This window comes from Microcaecilia unicolor, chromosome 2, assembly GCF_901765095.1.
Source record: "Microcaecilia unicolor chromosome 2, aMicUni1.1, whole genome shotgun sequence".
Lineage (NCBI taxonomy): Eukaryota > Metazoa > Chordata > Amphibia > Gymnophiona > Siphonopidae > Microcaecilia > Microcaecilia unicolor.
In genome coordinates, this window is record NC_044032.1 from 414,948,156 (window position 1) to 414,967,929 (window position 19,774).

The window sequence follows — 19,774 nt, forward strand, 5'->3', positions numbered from 1 at the left end:
TTGTTGGGCATGCTGAATGACATAAGTATAACAGGTAGGGTATTTAATTGTTTTGGGGCTTTCTGAGAGAAAATATAGAGTAAAACAATCAGATATTCTCTGAACCTTAGATGGCCAGATGTGGAATTCGCAGGGCTCACCTCTTTTTTGAGCTCGCCTCTTTTTTTTTTTTTCCTGTTTTGTTCAGTTTAAATTAGTTCACTTGCTATTTTTCTATGTCATTTGGATATTAGATTTTATTCATATGCAGATATTATCCTACTTATTCCTGTAACATGTAAAAATAGAATTCCTATAAATATTGTTCAAATCTGTATGGATCATGTAAAAGCCTGGGCAACGAGGTATCTATTGATTAAAATTAAATATTGATCAAACCAAGATGCCTATCAAGCAATCATTTATTGTATTTATTTATTGGGATTTATTAACCACCTTTATGAACAGATTCACCCAAGGTTCTGTACAGCAGGTCCAAAACTTACAATTTTGTTAATATAACAATAGTAAAATGACCAAATATAAATACAGTAAATGAGGTAAACTTGGAAATATATCATCAGTGCAATAAAACAATACCATAATAGAGTGCATGGAAAAATATTCAAATAACATAGATATAATACGATATCAGCATAATACCAATGAAACACCTAACAAGCAACACAATAGAACATTCAAATAACTTGATTCTAATGCTTTTCTGTCTAGCTGAGGGGCCAAGTGCAGGTATATAGATGGGGACAAAATGGATCGTGCAGTCAATTGGGATAAATAGATGGGTGACTAAACTCAAGGCAAAATCTTTACACAGTTAAATAAGATATGAGGAACTGGTCTAAGTTACAGTGTGTGCAGCAAGTTGGTCCACATGCAGAGTGAGTGTATAGTCAGTTAACCACATGTATTAAAGGCTTGAGAAGAGCCAGGCTTTGACCTGCTTTCTGAAGTAGAGGTCTCAAGTTAGATGTATCCCCTGTATTAAACATAGGGATGGTAATTTTCAAAAACATTTTTTATTTATTGGGATTTGTTAAATATCTTTATGAAGAGATTCACCCAAGGCAGTGTACAGCAGACTTGGGGCCCTGTTTACTAAGCCATGTTATAGGCGCTTTAGCGTTTTTAACATGCGTTAACAATGTACGTGCTTTACCGTGTATGTGCCTACAATATCCCTATAGGTGCCTACACAGTTAGCGCGTGCGCTAATTGTAAGCTTGTTAAAAATGCTAACAGGCCCATGGAATGATATAAAACTCGATGAAATAAATACAATATAAAAAAAACTTCACCACTTAGCTGAATCAAAAATGGTGCATGCTGTATCATTGGGGCGCTGGGTCCAATGAGACTCCTCTTTTTGGCTTCTGCATTGGGAACCAGTAAGGTGCTCACTCAAATGTTGGAAATCACCCAAAGCTTTTTTTCTTAATTTATTTTTAATAAATTTTACATTTACATATCACAGAAAAATCTCTGTAATAATACACACATCAATAGAAAATCCAGGAGATATACATAAGGCAATAATAACAAAATATATTCATCCATAATAAGGCAATTGGGATCAAGAGCCAGAAATAAAATAGGAAATAAAAATACTATAACCCAGTATAAGACTCGTCTTCTACTATATTCCAACAAGCCAGCCCTTACAGTGGTTAGATCTTTACCGTGAAGTCCTCCTTAGATACAATAAAATCCAAAAGCTGTCTTCGGTCAAAGAAGGAATCATTTTTACCCTCTGGACATGAGTTTTGTGTTAAAATTTCCTTGTCAATCGTCCAAAGCTTTTAAACATCACAATTAAACAGCCTCATTTAATTATTATAATTGTTACATTTGTATTGTATTGCACTTTAAGTATTTCAGCAATGTATTTTGGTATATTAGAATCACATCTATGGACATACATTTTGAGTTGTTTAGGTCACAGTACTTAGGGGTCCTTTTACAAAGCAGTGGTAAAATGTGGCCTGCGGTGGTATGGGCGTGTCTTTTGGGTGCATGCTGGGCCACTTTTCACCGTGGCTGGGAAAAAGACCATTTTTTAATGTGCTGCAAAATGGGCGTGCACAAAAATTAAACTAGTACGTGCCCATTTCTACCAGCCATTGACTTAGCAGTAAGGGCTCACACACTACCCGCGTGGAAACCATGCAGCGCACACCAACATGGCTGCGCTGCCGATTACCACTGGGAACGCCCACCGTGGTAGAAAATAGAAAAATATTTTCTACTGCGGGATTCAGCGCACGCCAAACTTGGAATTACCGCCGGGCGCACACATTACCCTGGCAGTAGTGCCGAATTGGCGCGTGCTACCCGCGCATTAGCCAGCCCACAGCTTTGTAAAAGGGCCCCATAATGAGAGACCAGTGATGCTTCTTGTTTGCATTTGAGTACCATTGGCGACATTTCAAGTTGCTACATGGTTCAATGCTAGTTCTGACATTTATTTATTTTATTGCATTTGTATCCCACATTTTCCCACCTTTTTGCGGGCTCAGTGTGTCTTACAATAAGTTGTGAGTGATAGAAATACAGTTTGTTACTACTCGGTTATGGATTACATTGTGAGGAGTTAAGCAAGACAAACTCACAGTATCATTAAGGAATATAACAATGGAAAAGAGCAGTTAAACATTAGGGGAACAACGGGAAACTAAAAGGGGCAGTACATAACAACAAGAAAGCATAAGGCATACATTTTCTGTGAGTAGAAGTATGAGTGTGGTGAGATTACAGGGGATGAGAATTCAGAGTGGCTGTATTGAAGCATTGTTGAACTGTGGGTGTGGGCTTTGTGTTTTGGTTCTTTCCGTAAGTTTTCTCAAAAAGATGGGTCTTCAATAGTTTGCGCAAGGTGGCTTGTTCGTAGGTCGTTTTCAGGTTGCGCGGCAGTGAGTTCCAGAATTGCGTGCTCATGTAAGAAAAGGTTGACGTGTGCAGCGCCTTGTATTTCAAGCCTTTGCAATTAGAGAAGTGGAGGTTGAGGAAAGTTCGGGATGATCTTTTAGCATTTCTGGGTGGTAGATCTATTAGATCAGACATGTAGGCTGAGGCTTCACCGTGAATGATTTTGTGGACTAATGTGCATGCTTTAAAAGTAATGCGTTCCTTAAGTGGGAGCCAGTGTAGCTTCTCTCGTAAGGGTTTTGCACTTTCATATTTTGGTTTTCCGAAGATGAGTCTGGCTGCTGTGTTCTGGGCTGTTTGGAGTTTCCTCAGTATTTGATCTTTGCAACCTGCGTATAGTGAGTTGCAGTAGTCCAGATGGCTGAGTGCGAGGGATTGCACTAGGCTGCGAAAGACGGATCTTGGGAAGAATGGTCTTATTCTTTTCAATTTCCACATGCATTAGAACATCTTTTTGGTTGTGTTGTTTGCATGGGTTTCGAGTGTTAGGTGGCGGTCGATAGTGACTCCAAGGATTTTTAACGTTTCTGAGATTGGAAGGTTTAGTTTTGGTGTGTTTATAGCGGTGAATTCATTCGTGTTGTACTGGGAAGTGAGTATCAGGCATTGAGTTTTTTCTGCATTTAGTTTCAAGTGAAATGCATCTGCCCAGGTGTTCATGATGTGTAGACTTTGGTTAATTTCATTGAGGATCTCTTTAATGTCTTCTTTGAAAGGGATGTATATTGTTACATCATCGGCGTATATATATGGGTTGAGGTTATGATTTGATAGGAGTTTTGCCAAGGGGATCATCATTAGGTTGAAGACATGCCAAAAATAGTGGTGTGCCAACATGATTAATCTGAGGGCCTCACATTTTATAACACAGTAGTGTATATCAGTATTTCGCTGAATATTTATTTATTGTGTCAATTTGGTTTGAGGAATTTTGTTATTTTCTCTCAACAGCTGAGGAGGCAAGTGCAGTTAAGATTTATATACTGGACAAATTGAAGGCAAATTATATGTACAGTTGAACAAGAGTTGAGGAACTAGTCTACAGTAAGTTATAGAGGGTGCAGTAAGCCAGCTCAGGGACCAAGATAGTCAGTTGCCACATGTATTAACGGATGGAAGAAGAGCTGGGCTTTCACTTGCTGCCTGAAGTAGAGGTAGTCTTGAGTTTGGCTTAGCCCCTTGTGTCGGGACTATTCTTGAGATGGTTCACTGGGTGGGTATCATATCATGCAATTTCTTTTCACAAGGGGTACAGACAAGGATACTTCTTGAGAGAACCTTAGAGAGCTAACTTATTCCATAGATACTCTGGCCATTTTGTCTGAGGACCTTGAAAACCGAAGAGAGAGACACACAAGCAGTGTTCTGAATTAGTTGGAGCTAGTTGCTCAAAAATAAATAAATTTTAAAAAGCGCCCATGCCAAACTGCTCATATTTTAGCTATGAGAAAAAGAAGCAAACCTGTGGGTGTGTAAGATCACTGTTGCAAAATGGCACATGTGCATTTCATGCTAAAATATGGGTGCTATACACTCTGCCATGCACTCATAAATTAGGCTCAAGATACCTGAACATTTTGGGGGTAGTTTTGGGATGCTTATTTTATACGTTTTATAAAAACAAAGAAAATAGCCCCATCCTCAAAATTTTTAAAAAAGCTAAATTTTCAAGGAGTGGAGGAGCGGCCCTAGTGGTTAGGGTGGTGGACTATGGTCCTGGGGAACTGAGGAACTGAGTTCGATTCCCACTTCAGGCACAGGCAGCTCGTTGTGACTCTGGGCAAGTCACTTAAGCCTGCATTGAGCCTGCCATGAGTGGGAAAGCGCGGGGTACAAATGTAACAAAAAAAAAGTATGTTTTTAATGTTATAGAGAATGTGGACCATCAAATATAATAAGCTTTATAGCTGTGTTTTGCAGCTGATCAACTTGCTTAGTTGAAATAACTATGTATCAAAAAGACACTCGTGTTAACTATTTCAATTTTTAGCCATATATGTGAATAAACAAAAATATCAAGAACATCAAAAAGTTTGTACTTAAAATGATGCAGATATCCTTCTCATATAACAGGCAAGCTCTGCTTCAGGGGAAGATCATTCCATATACAGTTTTCTACAAATACTCCAGACATCAAAATGTAGTCCACGTTCTTCTTAAATCCTTCATTGTTCCACAGTTTTTAAATAAGAAAGAGACAAAGAAATATATTTCCTCCTGTACTGAACATCATACAGGGACACATTTTCAAAGCTGATATATATGACTGTCTCTGGGAAATGGTGACTAAAGTGGCAGATCCAAAATTTTGAGACTGGCTGATTTTTCATGTCATAGGTCCATAAGCAGTCTGAAAAAGTTACGCTTGAACTTCTGTATCTTTATTTTCTTTTCACATAAAAAGATGGTGTTTGGACTGTTGTATTACAAATTGTTTTCTCTAACAGAATTCATTAAAACCTCATTTTGTTTGTTTTTGGTGACTTAAGTCACCTTTTCCCAGAGGTGGTCACATATTTTATTCACTAAAAACTAAAAATATTTTTCAAAACTTTTGTTGTCTAATCATTACATTTTTCCAGTAGGGTTGGGCCTGGTCTCTCTTTACAACTTCCCCTTGTTGTTGTTTTTTTTTTCTTAAGTTTTCAGTCCTTCTCCATTGCATTTTCTGTTTCTTTACGCTCCCTCTCCTCATCCCTTCCTCCCTTACACTTCTCTCTGACTTTGAACCTTCTGTTTTAACTTTTTTCTCCATTTTGCTCACTTTCTTTAACTGTATCTGTAGCTACATTTCATTCACTTTTCTCCCCTTTTCCAAGTTTTGGTCTCCTTCTTTCCACCTTTCACCTACTTGCCAGCATTCCAGTTTCTACTTCTCTCTCTCTCTAGATCTATTCCTTCCTACTCTCCTATTTCCCTCTCTTTCACTCACTTTCTAGTGTCTCCTTTCTACCCTCTGTACTCATCCCCTCACTACCCCACCTCTTTCCCTGTTACTCATCACCTGGCCACACCAAGTCTCTATCTTATGTCTTATCCCCGTCCAAACTCCCATTCCCCCCCCCCCCCCCCCCCCCCAGTTTACCTTATCCATTTCCACCCTCTCATCTTCTTGAATGATCTGTTCTCTTTGTCTCTTACCCATTCCATAGCCCTCTGTCCTTTTCAGGTCCTCTCCAAACTCTTCAGGTCCTTCAAATCATCTCTCTGTATTCAGTCTCACAGCCCTGCTCATATCCCTCACCCATTCACCTGGTTTTTGGTTCCCGGTGTCTTCTCAATCCCTGCTCCAGTGGGGGTTTTTTTGTCTCCACTCACAATTCACCCAAGCCCTGAGTTCCAGTTACACTCCCAGCAATTAGCCAGTCTGTTTTCCGATCTCCCACCCAGTCTAGATCTTCACCGAAGTCTGAGTCCCTGCTTTTTTATATCCCCATGTCCCCAGTGGTTTGCCGTCCTGCCACTTTTTTCCCTTGCCTGACTTCCTCAAAACATTATTTTCCGTTTCTTCCTGCATCTGTTCACCTACTATCTCCTCCCATATTCATTTACCCTGCCTTTCCTCCTCAACCCAACATCCATTTCACCTTCCTTGCATACACACGTTTCCCCTCCCTACAATATCTGTCCTCCTCTAACTTCTCATTTCCCCAGCAGGTGTCAGCATCAGCCAGTCCCCACCCTCCATGTCTGTGCTCACTTCTCCCAGCCCCGGCCCCTACATCGTTGTTTTCCAAGTTCCAGCATTTGGGCTTAATCCTCTGCAGTAGTGGCCTGCTGGGGAAAGACAGAGTGGTGGCATGAGCAAAGGAGCAAGCTTCTAAAATTTGAGGTTAATGAATAAAAAACCGGCCTATCTATTTGGACCAGTAAGCTAAATTGGTCTGGTTATGTTAATTTTACATTGTAATTCACTGCACAGTATGTAGAGCTCAATAAGCAGAGTCACAGAAAGTTTCCGTAGATGTACTGCAATAATCGTAGCATGGAGGTATAGCTAGTGGGTTAGAGCAGCGGGCTGAAAAGCAGGGAAGCCAAATTCTTCATCCTCCTTTGCCTTGGGTACTAGTTTTCGATTGCAGAACTTCTAGAGCAGAGGAATACCTACTGTACCTGATACACTTTGAGCTTGTAATTAAATTGAAAAATCCAAATCTAACAAATGTTGTTTATACCGGAGATTTAATTTCCATGCTTTGGTCCTGTAAATAGTGTTAATTCTAATCTTGTTAGAGACTCAGAAGCTTAAGGCATCTATATTCTAGTTGATGTGGTGCAAAGCCATATCAGCAGCTCAGGGATGCATATCTAAACTGTAGAAGAGTCCTCTTCTGCCTACATGGAGATGACCCTAAAGAAATAAAATAGCTCTCTTAGAAGTAAACAACTTAAACGTACAGACAGAGGGAATCATTGTTTGGAAGGTCCGAGGTTTCTGGGAGATAGGATACACCATGCAATCACAAGATTACACCAAATGTGAAATACAGTTCAAGATATTAGATGCTGGTTTTTCATTACATAAACACAGTCAAGCTAAAGAATAGATTAAGCAATTGAAGTACTTTGAAAAATACATCAGAATAATGACTTAGTAAGTAAAGTTATTAAGACAACACATCAAAACAAAGGTAGACTGGACCCAGGCCTTGACGATTTTTCTTTGGATTTGGGTGCCAGCCCAGACACTTTGGAGCCAGTGACTGAGACCTACCCCCACCCCCCCGAAAGATTGGGGGGTGTCTTTTTTTCTGAAGTCTACTTTGGCTTTTTTAGGGCCTGCAGGCAACTGGCAGAAATACACAGCCAGTAGTTCACTTACCTAACCTATTCTTTTCCCCCTCCCACCCTTTTATCACCAGATTGCCCCCCTTTTTAACCAGTTCATCTCCCACCCCCACCCTAACAAGCAAGTCAGCCACACACTCCCAGTGCACCTTCACCTCCCAGCAAAACAAGCCTGCCAACCAATCAGCCATCTCCCTAACCAGTACCTCCACCCCCATCTGAGTAAGCCAATCAGCCTAACCCTTCTCTCCCAAACTCTAACCCCACCTCAACAAACCAGTCAGCCACCTACCCAGTCCCATTAAGCAGGTCAACCTCACTTTTTTTCCTAGCCGCTGCCAGTCAGCCATACTCTTCTCCCCTCACTTCTCCCCCTGTTATCTGTGGAGCAATAATTTCCTCCTGTCTTCCATTGCCATCACTGGAGCAGGAGCTTTCTTTTCCATACACTGCACATTTCCTTGTGAGTCTGAGCCACACAGTGCAGGAACTCTGCCAGTCTCATGAGATTTGAAAACAAGAGGGTTCCTGCACCATAATGCGGACTCAAATAGAGCCATATGATGCAGGGAAGAGGAAGTTCCTGCTCCAGCAGCGGTGCTTGCAGTAGTGACCAGCAGAAAAAGGCATGAAAATCCTTGACACCAGATGGAAATATGCAATTGCTGTTGTGTTTTGGGATTTTTCAAGCCTTAGCTAGACCATGAACATCTTAATAGCAGTCCATACAAATATATCGTTACTACCCAGCAGAAGTCCTGAATCCTGTCGCATGGCCAAAACATATGCAATAAGGTTGTAGGCGTGGCATGAAGCTTAGGACATTCAGCTCTATCTGAAAGTTTTGCCTGAAAAGCTCAATGGGGCAATATAAACATGCGAAGTATTGCTGTTCCAGTTGAACTGAAGGAGCAATTTTAGTGATACTTTACATCGAGATCCTTAAGCCATCGCTAGTCACCAAATCAGTAGTCACCACTTTGAGGTATGTGGAAGCCCTTGAACAGGAAGAATTCCCTGAAGCAGGTTGTAGGAATTGATTGATGGACTACTATGGTTGATCCACTGGTGATTTGAAGAACAGATAAGATATGGATTCTGATTATCTGTATTGCAATTTATGGTCATAGTCCTTTTGAATACTCTCCTATATATGACTGCAGCATTTCACTCTGTTTTTTCTTTTCTGCTATTGTAGAGTTTTTGTTTGTTTGTTTGTTTTTTACCCCTGATGGTTTTATGCCCTTGCTTTATGGTATTTGTCTGAGGTCTATTTTTTCTCCACTTTTTGTAAATTGAACATACTTTGGTGGACAGAGTGGGTGCTGTTTAGTCATTTCTTGGGTTAGAGTTATACCAGGACAGAGTAGGAAGAAAGGGAGGAGTAGTTAAAGATAATATTAAAGTGACAGAATTGCAGGACCTATGGGGTAAGGAAGAGGCACTGTGGGTTAATCTGAAATGAGGGCATGGAAATTCTGTTTACATTGGTATGATATGCAGGCCTCCCTCAAAGGCAGAAGAAATGGACAGACACTTAATTGAAGACATTCAAAATATAGGTATGAAAGGAGAACTACTATTAATAGGTTATTTTTATGCAAGGTGTTTATTGGGGCATCCTTTTGTGGGCTCATATATATAAGTAGGGAGATCGTGGATTCTCTAAAGGAGAATTTTTCCATCAGTTGGTAATAGAACCCACATGGAATAAGGCCATGCTGGATTTAGTGCTTACAAATGGGGAGAGTGTTTCTGATATTCTCCAAGGACAAGCAGGCTGCTTGTTCTCGCATGTGGGTCGATGTCCGCGTCGGCCCGGGAACCAGAATTTTTGCAAGCAAAATATAAAAAATCTTGGCAGAGCTCTCTGGCACGCGTGCAGCACGCACCGCGCATGCGCGGCCGATTTCCCGCCCGTCACGTGAGTGTTCCCGCTCAGTTATTTTTTCTCCGCGGTGAGGTGCGGTCAAGTTGTTTCTACGCTCCTCTTAGTCCCGGGAAAGAGTCTTCCATTTTTCTGGCTTTTGCCTTATTTCTTTTAATGGTTATTTACATTTTTTTTTAAACTTCCCGTAGTTTTCTTTAGTTTTCTGTGCCCTTTTAAAGTTTTCTTTCTTTTTCGACCCGGTCGGGTTGTTCCCTTCTTTTCGTGTCCTTTTTTTCTTTTAACAGGCATGATCGCGTCTTTTGATTTTGCTGAAGCCGTTTTTTCTTCCATGTCATCGAAGACACCCAGCGGCTTCAAACGTTGTACTTGGTGCAACCGGACCATCTCAGGTACGTCTGGTGTATCCAGTGCCTTGGGCCCGACCATAGCCCAGCCGCTTGTAGTCTGTGTCTTCGCATGAAGAAACGGACTCAAGTGTCTCGAGAGGCCCAATGAGAGAAGCTTTTTGGAGCTCGGTCCGGTCCTTCGACGTCGGTACTGAGGTCGGCAGCATCGACATCGAGGGACGCATTGACGTCGGGAGCGAAGGTAATGGCTGCAGAACGACCAGCTAGTGCTGGGAGCAGTGAGGCATCGAGTGGGTCTCCACCTGTCTCGAGGCCTCCTGTTATGCAGGCCCCCGGGACCGACCTTCGGACCCGGCCCCGAGGAGACGTGAGGATTCCACGTCTTCCTCATCGGTACCGAGGAGTCTCGATGACGGCCGTCGAGTGAAGGTGAAGAAGCACCATCATCGTTCTCCTTTGACACGTGGTTCCGGGAGCTCTGGGGCGTCGAGGGATTCGGCACCCAAGAAGCGTCGGCGCCGAGAGGCTCGCTCTCCCTCTATTCAGGAGATGCCGATGCGTCAGTCTAGCAGCCCGGTACCTGCTCCTGAGCCTCGATAGATTCTGCCACCGGCTCCCCTACTGACCCCGCAGCCTTGTCCGACGGCGGCTCTCGACGAGCGCATCAGGGCCCTGCTTCCAGAGCTTCAAACATGCGTGGGATAAACACAAAGGAATCCTGTTTAGAAGGAATGGTTCCATGGAATCTTAGCAGAGATTGGGTGACGATGCCAGTAATTGGAAACAAAACGGGAGCTGGGCAGACTTCTACGGTCTACACCCTGATCGTGACTGAATAGATAGGGATGGGCTGGAGTGTAAATTTTAAGGGGCTTCGATGTTAGCTTCAGAACTTAGTACAAGAACAGTACTGGGCAGACTTCTACAGTCTGTGCCCTGAGAAAGGCAAGGATAAATCAAACTCGGGTATACATATAAAGTATCACATACCATGTAAAATGAGTTTATCTTGTTGGGCAGACTGGATGGACTGTACAGGTCTTTATCTGCCGTCATTTACTATGTTACTATGTAGCAGCATCATGCTTGAACAGTCTTGCTTTTATTCTAACAACTAGACTTTGAGCCCGTAAAAACGGGCTATTGTAGGAAGGGGGGGTTGAAAGGCCCGCCCCCACCGCTGAGTTCGCCGCTGCCCCTCCCCCTCCGAGTTCGCGCCCCCCCCCCACCGAGCCGTCACCACCCACCTTCCACCCGGCCGGGCCCTCGCTCCGCTATTGAAACAGCGAGGGTCTGGGAACGCAGCACTGAGCTCTGCTGAGCTGCCGACGTCGGCCTTCGTTCTTCTTCTCTGCCTGTCCCGCCCTCGTGTGACGTAACGTCGTCGAGGGCGGGACAGAGGCAGAGAAGAAGAACGAAGGCCGACGTCGGCAGAGCTCAGTGCTGCATTCCCGGACCCTCGCTGTTTCAATAGTGGAGCGAGGGCCCGACCGGGTAGAAGGTGGGTGGCGGCAGCGACTCGGGTGGGGGGAGCGTTAGACGGCGGTGTCCCTCCCTCAGCAATGCGCAGTACAGACCCTCTGTGTTCCGCCCCCCCCATCATCACGTATTGACGTGGGGGCGGGGCAGAGAAGGTCTCTACTGCGCATTTGCGAGTGAGTACGGTCACTCGCCGTTTATATGTTTGATGTCTCTAAATTAAACTATTTCTGCTCTTTGCCAATAGCTGTCATTGATTCAGTGCCAGAAGTTTATTATTATTAAATTCTTTTTAGTAAGAATCAACCAAGTCATACAGAAATACAAAGAGCAATATAATTTCCCACATCAATATTAATTCCCTCCCCCTACCCTCCAACCCATCAGCACCTTTACAATAAATTCCAAGTTTCAGAACAGAAAGTTGTTGCAGCACTTTACCGCAGTTCCATGGATGTGTTAGACTGAGAGCAGTTTAAAACTGCAGTGCATTATCTCTTTAATACTTCAAATATCTAGCATTCTCCGAGGACAAGCAGGCTGCTTGTTCTCACGACTGGGTCGGCATTCACGGCGGCCCCAGGAACGGAAATCTTCCATAGCAACAAAACGTTTGCTAGAGCCTTCGAGCATGCGGGGGGGCACGCACTGCGCATGCGCGGCCATTTTCCCGCCCATCACGCAAGAGCCCCGATCAGTTCTTTTCTTTCCGTGGTTTAGACTGCTTGCAGTCTCTCTCCGTTCAGCCCGAAAAGAGCCTTCGTTTTTTTACGAGTTTTCGTCCTCCTTTGTCTTTTCCTCCAGTTAGGTTGTTTCCTTCAAAATTTTTAAAAAAAATCCTTTATTCCCTAGTTTTTTTGCCCTTATAAGTTTCCTTTCGCTTTCGCCACGGCTTCTCATTTTTGTGCCCTTATTTTTGGCACAATCAAGAATTTTGACTTCGCCGCCGCTATTTTTCCGTCCATGACATCGAGGACTCCCAGCGGTACCGACCCCCACGTGTGGTGTCTTCAGTGCCTTGGGCCTGACCATCACCCAGACGCATGTAAGTTGTGTCTTAGCCTTAAAAAGTGGACACAGGCGTCGAGAAAAGCTCTTCGGGATCATCTGTTTGGAGCTTTGCCCGGTTCTTCGGCGTCGATATCAGCACCGGAGATGGCATTGACTTCGGGAGCGCAGGTAATAGCTGTCCAGAGACCACCACACGCTGGGAGCAGTGAGCCGTCGAGTGGGTCTCCACCTGCCTCGAAGACTCCTGCTGTGCAGGCCCACTGGGACCGACCACTTTCTGACCTGACCCCGAGGAGGCGTGTGGATTCCACGTCCTCCTCGTCGGTACGGAGAAGTATTGATGACGTGCATCGAGTGAAGACTAAGAAGCATCGCCATCAGTCTCCTTCCAAACACGGTACCGGGAGCTCCAGGGCGTCGAAGGATTTGACACCCATGAAGTGTCGACGCCGGGAGGACCGCTCACCCTCCATTCAAGAAGAGTCTGTGTGTCGGTCTCCGGACAGCCCGGTACCGCCTCCTCACCCTCTGCGGGTTCGGACACCGGCTCCTGCACCGAGCCCGCAGCCTTTCCCGACAGTGACTGTGGACGAGCGTATCCGAGCCATTCTTCCAGGACTTCTGGAAGGGCTGCTGCATCAGGCTACTCCGGTACCGGGGGTGCTTGCGCCCTCTGTACCATCGATGGAAGCTGCAGCTGGTTCTCCGCCTGTGGTGAGGTCTCTGACGCCGGTGCTGCTTGCAGCATCGGCATCAGCTGTCACCCAGGTCGACTCCCATTCGACATCGCTGGAGGGAGCTTCATCGTCGCCGGCACAGGAGTCGACTTCTCGACATCGCCATCGAGGACGTGGCTCCTTGGCATTGAGACAGGCCCGGTTTCGGACTGCAGTCAGGGAACTCTTGTCCAACACCGATGAGGATGCCTCGTGGGATGAAGAGGACAATCCCAGATATTTCTCTTCTGAGGAGTCTTGTGGTCTTCCCTCTGATCCTACGCCTTCACCAGAAAGAAAGCTTTCTCCCCCGGAGAGTCTTTCTTTCTCTCTCTTCATTTGTCCGGGAAATGTCTGTGGCTATTCCCTTCCCTGTGGTTTCTGAGGATGAGCCCAGGACTGAGATGCTCGAGGTCCTTGACTATCCTTCGCCACCTAAGGAGTCATCCACTGTCCCTTTGCATAATGTCCTTAAGGAGACATTGCTAAGGAACTGGATGAAACCGTTAAGTAATCCCACCATCCCCAAAAAAGCTGAGTCCCAATATCAGATTCACGGAGAACCTGAGTTGATGAAGTTGCAGTTACCTCACGACTCTATGGTTGTGGATTCTGCTCTCAAGAGAGTCAAGAGTTCTAGAGATTTCACCACGGCACCCCCGGGGAGGGAATCTAGAACCCTGGACTCTTTTGGGAGAAAGGCCTATAAGTCCTCCATGCTCGTGGCCAAAATTCAATCCTACCAGCTCTACATGAGCATTCACTTGAGGAACATGGTGAAGCAACTGGCAGACCTGGTCGATAAGCTCCCTCCGGAGCAAGCCAGGCCTTTTCAGGAGATGGTCAGGCAGCAGAAGGCGTGTCGTAAATTCCTGGCCAGGGATGCTTACGATTCTTTTCATGTTGCATCCAGAACCGCTGCCCAGGGTATAGTGATGCGCAGACTCTCATGGCTGCGTGCCTCTGACCTGGACAATCAAGTCCAGCAGTGGATTGCGGATGTTCCTTGCCGGGAGGATAACATTTTTGGCGAGAAAGTCGAGCAGGTGGTCGATCAGATCACGCAGTGGGAAACTGCTATGGACAATCTCTCCCGCCGGACGCCTTCTGCTTCTACCTCAACTGGTAGACGTTTTTTCTGGGGAAGGAGGAGTGCTCCCTATGCATATAACAGGCGTAGGTACAATCCTCCTTCTTGACAGCCTTCTCAGGCTCAGCCCCAGCGCGCTCGTTCACGTCAACAGCGTGCGCCAGAGCAAGCTCCTGTGGCTCCACAGCAAAAGCAAGGGACGGGCTTTTGACAGGCTCCACTTGAGCATAGCCGCCATAAAAGTGTCCGTACTGGACGATCTGCCGGCCGGAGGGAGGCTAAAAGTTTTTCACCAAAGGTGGCCTCTCATAACCTCCAATCGGTAGGTTCTTCAAATAGTCCGGCTAGGATACTCCCTCAATTTGATCTCCAAACCTCCAAATTGTCCACCGGGAGCTCAGTCTTTCAGCTTATTGAGAATCATTGATTGTCAAGTGGTCAACGTGTATTGGTTGGTGGAATTTGAGAGCACTAAGTACATTGCAAGCATACAATGATTTTTCATCTATTTTCAGATATCTTTTATAAACTATTTATTTATTTATTTATTGCATTTGTATCCCACATTTTCCCACCTTTTTGCGGGCTCAGTGTGGCTTACAGTTATGGCTTGCTAAATGGTGACTTTTCTGCCTCCAGGGAATTGTGTTTTGAGAGTCAACTATACGAATTAACTTCGATAGTACCAGCACTTGGGGGATTGCAGTGAAAGTCACTCTTGTGGAGAGATTTTTTTTTTTTTTTAACTACCTTTATTATATATTTGAATGTCCAGCAGCATGCACCAGCAACAGTAGATACACAGTGGTTTCTTCAGTGTATCTGGCTAGTACAGTTAGAAAACTAATTGCCCATCAGCAAGACCCCTCCCCCAAACACTTTGTAGACATCAAATTTTCACCATCGGTATACGCAGTAGACAAGATGAAGCAGAAGCTGTTATAGGTCCAAAACTGCGCTTCCATTGATTATATAGAGCCCAACGTTTTTCAAAAGAAAAACATCTTAAAACGGCGACGCACTGTAAAGTGATGCATGCTAATACCACTGGTTCAACTTATGCACTACTGCCAGATAATTGAGAATCTGAGGCAGTTTCCACATGGCAGCAATTGCCACCCGAGTAGCAGTGATTCCAAGCTGTAAAATAAGATCATCATCTTCATCTAAAGAGGGCAATGGCCTGTTCAGGAGTGCCAATTCAGTATTTACTTCTGTGTCCTCCTGCAAAATCTGTGATAACATGGTAAATACCTTAATCCAATAAGGGGCAAACCCACCACATATGGTAATATGGCCCACTACCCCCACAACCCCTTCAACAGAGCTCCTCTCAACTAAGACCCATTTTGGCAAGCCTAACAGGAGTAAGATACCAACAAAATAAGACCTTATAGCCATTCTCCACTATTACTGAAGAGATACCCAGGGATTTTGTCCATTGACAAATAGTGTCCCACTTCTGAAGGCTAAATTCCTTCCCCAAGTCCTCCTCCCACTGCAACATATAGGAAAGCTTTGTAGACCCCCTGTGATTCAAGCATTTGATATATTTTTGCACCACAGGCTCCAGTAGTTTTTCAAATTGTCCTTCCCTACACCCAAGTCCCTCAACACTCTTGAACCCTAAAGATAATGAAGATGATACGGAAAAATATCCCCCGGGGACAGCACATATGTCTGTTGCAGATCTCCAAATGTACACACCCCTCCCCAACCGGGTCAAACAGTTGGCCCATGCATACTAACCCCAACCTTTCCCATCTATTAAACAACGCTACGGACAGATTGTTTTAATGATCTTAGTTTATATTATTTAGGTTGTTTTGTAATATGTAATAAATATTTATGTACTATTAAATGATAATTGATTTTATGGATGCATATTCATTGGGAAAATCCTGAAAACCTGACTGGACTGCGATCCTCAATGACTGAGGTTGGACACCCCTGACTTAGATGTTTAAGTACCAGTTTATGGACTGCAAAACGCAAATGGAGCTCCTAAAATAAGCACCAATGTAACATAGTAAATGACAGATAAAAATCAGTATGATCCACCCAGTCTGCTGTGTTCAGGTTACACCCCTCTGTGTCCTGTTTAAAAGTCATTTAAGTTTTGCTTTGATTCCATGCTCCTCCTGTCCTCTGTGTTTATCCCACACGTTTTTGAATTTAGTCACGGTTGATTCCTTTGCACTCTGGCCAGTATTTATTTATTTATTTATCATTTTTATAATCCTAAGTGGATTCCAATAAAACGTACGCAGTTTAAAATCAAACATAAACAAAACATAATATCCTGTACATCCTGTTCCTAATGTTGGGTAATTAACCGACTGTTTTTCATTGCAGGTATGTTGTGAAAGTCTGGAGGGCCAGACCTTCTTCTCCAAGAAAGATAAGCCACTGTGCAAGAAGCATGCCCATGCTGTTAACGTTTGAGGCTCACCGTTGGCAAACTGCAGAAAAAGGATACCATGAAATGCATCAGCCGTTCAGATTACACAAGCTGCTAAAATATGTATAGAGCTCTGAAAAACAGTAACTTCAAGGGGGGGGGGGGAAGAATTGGTGCTGACTTGTGCCATCTTGTAGAGTAATGTTAAAATCTCTCATTAAGCATTTCTTTACCTATGCAGGCGGAGAGGGATAAAGTATGTGCAATGCAAATAGTTATTGATTTACCTCTTATTTTAATTCTAAGACATGTCTGCCTGAGGTTTGCCAACAGAACTTTAGAAGCAATGCCTTTTTCCTTAAAGATTTAGGAAATATCACTTCTTAATAGTCCATTTTTTTTGTTTTCCTTTCATATCCTTGATGCCCAGCGTCTCTTGCATTTTTCTTATACCTCTAAAAGAGTCTTTTTTTTTTTTTTAGTATATATAAAAAAAAGAATTGAAATCAAAGGGTCCTGTTTACTGTGCCGCGTTATAGGCACGTTAGTGTCTTTAGCATGTGTTAACTGTGTAAGTGCCTACAATATCCCTATAGGCGCCTACACAGCGTACACACTAATTGTAGACGCGTTAAAAATGCTAGCACACCTTAGTAAACATTGCCCAAAGTCCTATTCATATTCCGAAAACAAATGATAGCACGAGAATTGTTTAACCCATTTCCATCTATTTTCTTAAAAAAAAAAAAAAAAAAGTTAAATGTTATATCTCTGTGTTTATAGTGTTCATAATGCAGGCCCCGAGAATGTCCAGTACTTATGACAACAAAAGTACAGTAAATAAACCAATCAAATTGTCCAAACATATATTAATATCTAACTGCGATCCTCTTTCTAGCCATGTACAATTCTGGTTACAGAATAATGAAAAGCATTTTCCTTCCATGCAGAATAGACACTTACGAAATTTGGAGTAAAAGCAACAGCCGAATAAAATTGCCATTAGTATAGTTAGGTGAGCAATTTTCTGAGTAGCGGGCAATGCACCGGAAAAGATCTTCAAAGAATAATACGGTGCAGGTCAAGGTAGCCAAATAACTTCAATGTCCTATATATAACCAGCTCTACCGCAGCAGCAAACTACTATATTTTTCATGGCTCCCTAACTCATATAAAAGCACTTTTTCCTCTCTAGCAGCTGTACTGGGCTAAGCCACTGGTATAACAGATTAGTAGGATTTTTTTGGGAGGGGGGGGGGGGGGGGCAGTGCACAAAACAGGACAGGAGGATATGATTTCAGGATGTGTAAATTACAGCTTTGTTGCTTTAGCCAAACACAGTTAAGCCATTTTTAGCTGCTTGTAGCTTTAGTTTATTGAAAGTTTTCTCCTGTTTGGTGCCTATGGCAAATTGCCCAGGCAGTTGAGCTCTACACTTGACAGAAAAGTAATTTTTATTTACAGTGAGGGAAAATAAAGAGAAATCACTCAGTTTGAGACATTTAAGAGCGGGGTATGTGTTTCACATCTCAGAGCGTTGTCTTGTAAGAGGAAGTATGAAGAAGAGAAATTGCTCTCATGAATTATAAAGGGATTATTAATGTTTACAGAAGACAGGACTGCAGCGCTTCGTTGCATTTTTCTGAATTTTCTGAGGCGACAGTAGATCAGAATTTACAGGCTGAATGAGAAGTGTCGTAAAGCTGTTCAGGGCAAAATGATGAATAGTTCAAAGCTTTGTTTTTGGTATAGAGTTGTAATTTAGGGTGATGGGGATTCTGATTGAGGCATGTAATGTTCTAGGTGAAAATATTGAAAGCAGGATGAGGAGTTTAGAATCTGGACATTCCAATTGCCTGGGAATTCATCTACTGGGAAACAGAGCTGGAGTAGTCTAAATGGGAAAGGCATATCCTAGAGTTCAGTGTACTCTCTTTTGTGAAAGGTATCGTGGAAACAGAATTTTTAGAGGAGAGGAAAAATTGATATATGTTCTGGGCATTTGGGGATGGGGTAGAGAAGGGATTATTATTTTTTTAAACATATCAACCTTAGTCGACCCAGTTTTCAAGAGACTACTTTCTAAGGTGTTTTGATACAGTCCTTTTAGTGACAGCGAGGTGTACTAAAGGTTTTAGTCCAGTTCATTTTCTACATTAGTCCAAGGTGCTTTCACCTTCCTTACCAAGAGGGTAGCGTGGGTTGTTAACACGCATTGGACATTTTACAGTAGACTCATTTTAAGATAGTCTCCTTCAGTTAACTGTTTTCTGTTTGCTTTTTTTAGTTGCTGTAGATCCTTCACAGCTGATTTTTAGATGGTAACGGTTCTTCATGAAATAGAAATAATTAATGATTTTTTTTTTTTTTTTTTTTGCAAACCAATCAAAAGCTGAAGGGACACACATGTATTCATTGCAATGTCTTTTATGCTTAAATATAAATATATATATTATTGTTGGGTTTCACTTTTTATAACCAGCAGGGCACTTTATAATTATGCTGTATGTCTCACTGAATATTTATTACTCAAGATTCAAATATTTCTTCCACTTAGGTTTTTCACTTAATAAATGAGACCAGGATTTTTTTTTTTTAATTTTTTTGTGTAATTTTGACTGTTTTCCAGCAGTTGTTGCAGAAAAGAAAGTGTATGTTTGTGTATCACTGCTGTATAGTATAAATAAATAATGTAATTGTGATAAAATGTGTTTGATGGTCTGACAACTTGCCAAGCTCAGAATTTTGGCAAATATTATTTAAGTTATTCAGACAAAAGTGAAAGGCCACAAACAAGGCTTGGAAATCTTGTTTATGGTATTGTTTGTTTTGTAAAACAAGAATACTCAGTGGAAAATGCCAGAACAATAGAAATGCTACAGTACTGAAGCACAAAATGGAAAATATTACTATATTGTGGATTAGGGATGTACACAGAAAAAAAAGATTGGTTTTTCCAGGTAAATTTTCAGGGTTTTTCCCCCCTCATTTTCAAATTTTGTGGGGTTAAAAAGGTATGAAAAATGTTTAGTAATGCACATCAATTATCTGGACCTGTGAATTAGCATGCCTAAATGCACATGAAATCCATTTTGCACAATCATTTTAAAAGGCATTCTACAGAATGAA

General features: G+C 42.9%; 1 protein-coding gene across 5 annotated transcripts in view; it reads left to right on the forward strand.

Moving 5' to 3' along the window:
* Nucleotides 1-17,178, forward strand: part of PDLIM5 (PDZ and LIM domain 5) — a 403,074-nt gene extending 385,896 nt beyond the window's left edge. For all 5 annotated transcript variants that reach the window (XM_030190704.1, XM_030190703.1, XM_030190705.1 and 2 more), the window contains one exon: nt 16,600-17,178. In XM_030190704.1, coding sequence (XP_030046564.1) covers nt 16,600-16,689 — 90 coding nt within the window. In that variant the 3' untranslated portion in view covers nt 16,690-17,178. The remainder of the gene's footprint in view (nt 1-16,599) is intronic.
* Nucleotides 17,179-19,774: the final 2,596 nt, after the last annotated feature.